The sequence below is a fragment of the Trichosurus vulpecula genome, chromosome 2 (genome assembly GCF_011100635.1).
Source record: "Trichosurus vulpecula isolate mTriVul1 chromosome 2, mTriVul1.pri, whole genome shotgun sequence".
NCBI classification, from domain to species: domain Eukaryota; kingdom Metazoa; phylum Chordata; class Mammalia; order Diprotodontia; family Phalangeridae; genus Trichosurus; species Trichosurus vulpecula.
In genome coordinates this window covers 451,965,641-451,973,349 of record NC_050574.1, presented here as the reverse complement: position 1 = coordinate 451,973,349, position 7,709 = coordinate 451,965,641, and the positions used below count along the sequence as shown (strand labels likewise).

The window sequence follows — 7,709 nt, the reverse complement described above, 5'->3', positions numbered from 1 at the left end:
TCTGAAAAAAAAGTTGAAATTCTGCTCGAGTTCAAGCTCCAGCCACGAGCTTCGAGAACACTAGGCGGCGCTTCCAGATCGCGGCTCGGGAATGCTTCAGGACTGGTCAGGTTTCCTTCCCATCGCAAGGATGATTACGACAGCCCCCGGAAGGGAAGAAGGAGTCCGAGGGAGGTGCAGAGGAGGAGCTAGGCTGGGCAGGCTGGACGCGAACGGCCTAGGGTGGGGCGGGGGGGGGGGGGGGGGGGGCGGGTCAGAGAGAGAGAGAGAAAGAGAGAGAGAGCTCCGCCTATCTAGGGTTGGGCTGGTCCCATTGGTCGAGGTGGAGCCCGCAGGCGGGGCCAGCTCCTCTGTAAATGCAGGGTCCCAGGCAGCAGCCAGAGGTTGTACGACTGCTCCGCAGCTGGCTGCTCCTCGAGTCCGCCGAGCCTCTGGAGAGACCCCTTTCTTCGTTCTTCGCCGGGCCCCGGGTCATGCTGCCAGCCTGACTAGGTAGAGGAAGCTCCCGGGAGACGAATGAGGAACCACCTCCTCCTGCTGTTCAAGTACAGGGGCCTAGTCCGCAAAGGGAAGAAGAGCAAAAGACGAAAATGGCTAATTTCGTGATCCGCTCCGCCACGCCCACCGACTGCAGTGACATTCTCCGGCTGATCAAGGTAGCCCGGGGCGCGCCTCCCGCCGCGGGATGTTTGTTTAGTTACCCGCGTCCTTGGACTTGAGAACTGGCGAGGACTCTAGATTCCCAGTGCTCTCCCCTCCTTTCCCCGTCCTTTGTCTTAAACAGCTGAGGAAACTGAGACCCAGTTTCCTGAGATGGCCAAATGTGTTGGCCTAAGTCACAGAGAAAAAAAAAGAGAAAGACAGAAAAGAAGAAAGATTTTTATGTCCGGCACGGTGCTAAGTTCTAGAGTTAGAAATGCAAGCGAAAGGTACTAAGTGACCGATAGGAATCAAAGTTAGGAGGGCCCGGACTCCTCCAAGCCAGCACTTTCCATGCCCCCCACCTGGCGCTTGTCTATAGCCGGCGCACCGCGCCTCCCACGCCAGTACCCGGGAGGCGGCTGGATTTGCTGCCTCCCTCCTCTGGCTGAAATCTACGCTTCCGGCTTTTTCCCCTTAGTTTCAGGTCAGTTGCGTGTGTTTGGAGTTGACTAGGAACCTGGCGTCAGTCCAGTTCTGCTTTTGGCCAGACCTCCTCCCCCCTCCTAGAGCAGAGGCGTTGGCCCTGAGCCTGGGTCCTGACGCTACAGGTGCCGAGGAAATAACCCTGCCTTTTTCTAGCCGACTCATCTTTCTATGGTAGATAAAAGTACCCCGGATTCTTACGCGTTTTTTTCTTCTCTTTTCTCTCTCTGCTCTTACTAGGAACTAGCTAAATATGAAGAAATGGAGGAACAAGTCGTGCTAACTGAAAAAGGTAACTCACTGGAAATGAGGTTTGTCTAACAGCCTTGGTGGCCTTCACCATAGCCATTAGCCATTATCTCTGTCCCTGTTGGCCTTTCTTGTAGATCTGCTTGAAGATGGGTTTGGAGAGCACCCTTTCTACCAGTGTCTGGTTGCAGAAGTGCCAAAAGAGCATTGGACACCCGAAGGTAACCAATTTTGGCCCATCAGTCCAGTTCTTCCTCTTCCCCCTCTTTCTTCCCATCCCCCCCACCCCAGTAGGTAATCAGAAAGAGACAGGATGTTGATATGTTGCCTAGTTTTTGCTTAGAACTGTTGGCTATTGCAGAAAGTTGAGTGTGCTTTTGAGAAGGTGGCGAGAAATAAGGCAATCAGGTGTCGAAACTAGAAAAACCAAAAAAGCTGATATAGTGCCGTTCTAAAAATAGGGTGAGTTAAAAGAGGTGTTTGTCAGCGAAATGCCCTACATATTCCCCCGGAAAGCTGGGTATGATGTCATTTGCTGTAATTCAGTTTCATAAAATGGTTCTTTTTGTTTGACCCTAACATAACCTTTTTCTGTAATCGTGTTGAATCACATTTTTTCTTTAATTTGTCCCAATCTTCAGGTTACAGTCTCTAGCTTCGCCATGTACATGGCCCTTCCGTGTACATGGATGGGCGGGGAGGTAACTAAAAGATCCGTTACTCAATAAAGTAGATGATCATGATAAATGAGGTAAGGCCTAGAGGGACAAGTCCTCTTCCCACACAGTGTAAAACAAACAAAAACAAAAAACAAAACAAAATAATAACACGGTAGATCAGAAACTCCATTATGCTCTCTTCCTGTCTGTGTTTACCAGTCAGGGTGAAGTGACTAAAATTGTTTAATTTGACGACTAACTTGGAAGCCTTTGGGATTACTGGCAAATTCTAAAAGAGTTAAGTCAGCTGCTTGGAGTTGCTGGCTCCTCTTGTTTGGAAGCCAGATAAAAAGGGAAGCTCTCTTTGAAGGTGGGGGTGGAGCAGTGGGGATGGGGAGGAAGCTGTTCAAGTTAGGAGAGGTTTTTTGGGGGGGGGGGTGGAATTCTGTGATTCTTTTTTCCCCCAGAAATCTGTTATTTAAGGTAAAGGGAAGAAATAGGCAGCACTTTCACCTGCCTGGTAGAGGATTAAGGGTGAAGTGCTTGCTGATGGGAGGTACAAGATAGTTATTTAGCACTGTTTATCTGCCTCTTGTGCCTTGAAAACCTGGGGAGAGTAAATTGGAAAACATGTAAATTGGAAAAAAAGGTTCTTGAATTAGCTGAAGCTACTGGCATGGTATTCTGACCTCAAGGAAGTAGAGTTCACGAACTTGTACTTAATAATATTCTGAACTGCCGTGTAAACCCGATTTATATTCCGTAAGTGGACATACCAGTAACTCAGTAGGTTGTGAATAATGTCTGTGTTTACATAAAGGTCATAGCAGCTCAGCTCTCTCAAGCATTAAAACTGTCAAAGTTTCTGTGAGGGGTCCAGGAGATTGCAGAGTGGGTCATGCATAGACAAAGATGTTATTCAGAGATATCAGAATTCTTCTCCTGCCTCCAGCTCTAATGTGTGCTTCTTGCAAACTCCTGAGAACAGCAGAGTAGCCTAACAATGGACCATACTGTTCTAGCATAACAACAGCTGATAGCTGCATGCAGAGACTGTTGATAGCAGCTTAGTTTTCAGATCCATGCATGTAAAATTTTAAAACCTGTAAACATTCTGAGTGTGTGGCTACAAGTGCTATGGACTTTTTTCCTGTTATTTTTTACTAAAATTCTATGATCCTCTGTTCCAGGATACAGCATTGTTGGCTTTGCTATGTACTACTTTACATATGACCCATGGATTGGGAAACTGTTGTATCTTGAAGACTTCTTTGTGATGAGTGAGTTCAGAGGTATGGAGGACTTAAAGCTTGTATGCCTAAAAAATGTGATTTAGGAGGTATTTCTCCATCCATTCCTCCCCCCGCCCCCGCTTTTTAAAATGACCATTATTTGAACAACTGTCTCCTGATCTTTCCTAGGGTTTGGCATTGGTTCTGAAATTCTGAAGAACCTAAGTCAGGTAAGTCACTTTCTTTGTATTCTTCAGTCTTTAAGGATTCTGAAATTTGAGCAGAGTCCCTGAAATAATTTTCAACAGAGGGTGTTGGGAAGCCAGTTCATTGTTGGGTTTTCATTTTGTTTTGTTTTTTAAACACAATCCCTATAACAGGTTGCAGTCAAATGCCGATGTAGCAGCATGCACTTCTTAGTGGCTGAATGGAATGAGCCATCTATCCAGTTCTACAAGAGAAGAGGGGCTTCCGATCTGTCCAGTGAGGAAGGATGGAGACTTTTCAAGATCGATAAGGAGTTCTTAGTAAAAATGGCAGCAGAGGAGTGAAAAGTGCTAGTGCTAGCATTAATGGGGACAAGTTCCATTCCTGAACCAGTCTTCATAGAATAAATTCTCAACTTCTTGCTTTCTATCCTGTTCTGTAGTCAAGTCATAGCATGAGCACTCATTCAAAAGCTTTATTACCAGTGACGTTGTAGCATGTTTGTTCCTTGGGTCTGGTGCTAAAACATCAGGTCTGTGGGCGGTTTGGAATCGCACTTTTCTGTGAGCATCTTCTGATGAACAAGGTGGTGTCATCTTAAAATGTAAATGAATAAAACTTCATTCTTGTGAGTCATTTAAATGTGTACAATGTACACACTGGTACATAGAGTTTCTGTTTGTCTTTTTTTAAAAAATAAACTAGTCTTCAATTTAATTGCAGCCTGGTTGGGTGTCTTCTTTTTCAATAATTTCTATGGATTTTTGTTTCTTTTTTCCACAAGAGTACATTATTAACAAAGAAAAAGGAAACTAAAGCAAAGCACACAAATTAGATAGCTAAAAGTCCAACTAGTACCATTTCCACCTTACACATAATCCGGGATTTTTTTGGTCCAGACCTTATTCAGTAACACTGGTGTAGGGCACAGCTGGCATGTACCTTCCACTACAAAGATCGGCAGTCTGGCTTAGGGGGTTGGCTACTGAGAGGTTAGGGGTTCGTGATGGTATGGCCATGGCTAGTATGACTTAGGTCTTAGAGTTAATTCTTCCTAACTCCAAGATACACACACACACACACACACACACGTATATACATGTACATATATAATGTTAATATGTATATGTTGTAAACACATCCATTAATATTGTTAGAATCTAATTTATTTAAGGTGAGTGAACTTCCCTCAGACCAGTCTTTCATGGACAATTTTCTAGAGGGTATGTAGGAAAGGCTTCACTCCTCAAGATGGGGGAGATGGGGTAACAGTTTTCTCTGTTCCACAGCCACAAAGACACTTTTCCCTCTGGGGTAGTCCAGCCCCATATAGGAAAGTTGTTGTGTTTTAGGCATAAGCCTGCCAGAAATAATTATTATCAATTGAAAATCTATATCCTAAGCATTTTTCCACTCGGAAACTGGCAGAATCCTCTCATATCTTAAGAAATCTCTAGTATAAGCCATTTGAGTTTAACATTCCTGGACAATAGATAAAATTCTTAAGTCAAGACTGATAGGGTTCACAGTGTAGGTATAAGAGTAACTTTCCTAAAACCTTTTAATCCCTTTATACTACATCTCCAAAGCCTCTGGCTAGTCAGAAACGAACTCAATATTTTTCCATTAAAATAAAAACTTCTTTTAGTTTAACCATTGCCCTCTCAGGCTTCGGGGAAGGGGGTGGGGGAGGGAATACTGCTGTCAAGTGGGTAAATCAAGGGCAACTTACCCTTGTCTGAGCACTGCCCTAATTCTATATTTGAGGAGAAAGTTTCTGAGTTTTCACTCAGCATATCTCAAAGAAAGGGGTCAGGCTTTAGATAGGGAAGGCAAAAGACATAGCAAAGGAAGTTGTTTTAGAATTTATAGTCAAAGGAGCATTGATAAAAGTTCCTCAGGCAGCTTCTAAAGGATTTTAGACTAAAATGTTGTCCTAATATTATTTTATAATGTGGAGTCTAAAGAGGACATGAGAACGGGGGGCTCAGTTTGATTCCATACCCGTAGGCACTAGTTTGAGGTGCCAACCTAAGGGTGCTTACTAGCTTTGTTCGATGCTTGGTGGAACAAAGAAGTTTTTATTTTGTTTCAAAAAGAAATATCATAAGCCTATGCTCTGCTTACTGCTTCCTATTGGCAACGTGAAAAAAGATAGCCAAATATAAGATACAAAAGGCAACAACATGGAGCTAGGTTCAGACTCCATTAGGTTTTGCGGAAGCCAGGCCAGACTCAGACTGATCTGGTAGTTCCCGTACAATATCGGGGTGAAATGAGACACTTGTAGAACATTGGCAAATAATTTAACCAAAGGAAGTTTACTTAGTGTGTTGGTAAGCAAAATGGGCTCTTAGTGAACACTTAGTTCACCAAGTGCCCTTGAAGAGTTTGACTTTTGTTTCCTTTGAGTAATTAAATGTATTTTATTGAGTCTTACTAGGTGCTAAGCCCCAGGCCCAAACCCCTATTAGGTGTAAAACCTATGTGGGTGTGGATTGGTAACTAAGGTGGGGCCCAAGGTGGGGCTAACTAAGGGGAGGTGCTAACTCTAGAGCCATGCTTCTTGAGTCTTACTAGGTGCTAAGCCCCAGGCCCAAACCCCTATTAGGTGCTAAGCCTATGTGGGTGTGAAGCTCCCAGGGTACCAAGCCGAGGTGCTAACTCAAGAGCCAATCATAGCAGCCTAAGTTCTGGTCATTCAGATGACGTTTGATGATGTCTGAAATCCTATAAGAAGAGAAGACAGAGCCATTTGCGCAGGGTCTCTCACTCGTGATGGTGCTGATGGGGAGACCCCGGGCAGCTGTAGCTAAGGGTCCTCCAGCTTGTAACCCGGATGCTGAGACTTTGTTAAACTCTGGTAACTATGTATTGGGATTTGAATCAGACAAGGTCTGTCTGTCCATGTTTGTACTTTGTTTGTATTTTGCTCTGAAGTTCAGGGTGCTGGTTTTTCCCCCTGAACTAAGTGAATGATATTTGTATGCTGAATTAAAGTAAGCTTGTCACCCCTTAACGTTGCTTTCCTTACTGAAGCAGATCAAAAGAACCTGTGCTTTTGCGGCGTGCTTGTTGTTGGGGTTGCGTTGGGCTTTCACCCCCACAACAGCTGCTAGCCGGATTGCTGAAACACTTAGCCATAGCAGAGGAAAGATCACCCAGCAAGGGTAAAGCATTGATTAGGGCAAGGATGTAGCATTGTTTCGGATAAATGCAGCTTCGCTGTCTTGCTGTTGGCCAGGCTGGTCAGAAGCCTGAGGGAGGACACTGAATCCTCATGTTTTGTACCTAGGCCACCAGAAATCTATGGTAATAGTTGGAGCCTCAGTCCCCTGAATGAACTGTCTTAGGGATAACTTTAATAAATTTTAAGAAAAAAATAGCCTAGCTTGGCAGATATTGTTCCCACCTCATCTTAACCCTTAATGGTGAGGACCTAACAGGCTTCCAGTGGACCTCCAGCTATTTAAATGGCTTCAGGCCTGTTACTGACAACTTTGATCTTGGGATTTGGAAAGCCTGAGGTAGACATCCCTGGAGGAGAAAAAGAAAAACTAAGAAAGTCAACTCTCCCCGATTCCCAACCCAACAAAATGGTTCGCTGAAGAAGTGACCAAAAATAGATGAAAATAAAGATCAGAAATTCCAAGCTTTACTTCTTCCTTTTGGAAGGACTGAATTTCATATCTTAATGATCTGGTCCTTGTGGTGGTTGATGTCAGATTTCTACAGTTTACAGTGGGTTTCCCAGTGTACAATGACGATGAACAGAACAGCACCAGTCAGTCAATAAATGAACATTTATTAAGAGCCTACTATGTGCCGGGCACTGTGCTAAGTTCTGGGGATATAAAAAGAGGTAAAAGACAGTCCTTGGCCTCAAGGACCTCACAATCTAGTGGGGGAGGAAACAAACAAACAAATGTGTATGAACAAGCTCAATACAGGAAAAATCAGAAATAATCAATAGAGAGGAGATACTCGAATTAAGAAAGATTGGGAAGGGTTTCTTGTAGGAGGTAGGATCTAAATTAGGACTTGAGGGAAGCCAGAGAAGGCAGTAGGTGGAGATGAGGAGGGAGAGCATTCCAGGCATGGGGGATAGCCAGAGAAATATCCTGAGCCTAGAGATGGAATGTCACAGGCAAGAAGGCCTGTGTCCTTGGATCAAAGAGAATGAGGTGAGAGTAAGGTGTAAGAAGACTGGAAAGGTGGCAGGGAGGCTAGGTTATGA

General features: G+C 44.3%; 1 protein-coding gene across 2 annotated transcripts; it reads left to right on the top strand.

Annotated features, from left to right (window-relative positions):
* The first annotated feature begins 379 nt into the window (after positions 1 to 379).
* Positions 380 to 4,189, top strand: SAT1 (spermidine/spermine N1-acetyltransferase 1). 2 transcript variants are annotated; one of them, XR_005009621.1, is made up of 7 exons: positions 383 to 656; positions 1,366 to 1,417; positions 1,512 to 1,595; positions 2,016 to 2,125; positions 3,224 to 3,325; positions 3,455 to 3,495; positions 3,646 to 4,189. XR_005009621.1 is itself a non-coding variant. In XM_036746916.1 (6 exons), exons 1-6 carry the CDS (start codon positions 591 to 593, stop codon positions 3,814 to 3,816), a joined length of 516 nt encoding a protein of 171 aa, XP_036602811.1. In that variant the 5' UTR covers positions 380 to 590; the 3' UTR covers positions 3,817 to 4,189. The 2 variants fall into 2 exon arrangements, 1 of the variants encoding a protein (XP_036602811.1); XM_036746916.1 differs by lacking the exon at positions 2,016 to 2,125 and having other exon boundaries at positions 380 to 656.
* Positions 4,190 to 7,709: the final 3,520 nt, after the last annotated feature.

Bases quoted from the DNA above. Each gene is read 5' to 3' on its own strand.
- SAT1 (XM_036746916.1), top strand. From the start codon at position 591: ATGGCTAATTTCGTGATCCGCTCCGCCACGCCCACCGACTGCAGTGAC. The intron at 1,418-1,511 runs GTAACTCACTGG...CCTTTCTTGTAG, and splicing joins AGTCGTGCTAACTGAAAAAG to ATCTGCTTGAAGATGGGTTT. The intron at 3,326-3,454 runs GTATGGAGGACT...GATCTTTCCTAG, and splicing joins TGTGATGAGTGAGTTCAGAG to GGTTTGGCATTGGTTCTGAA.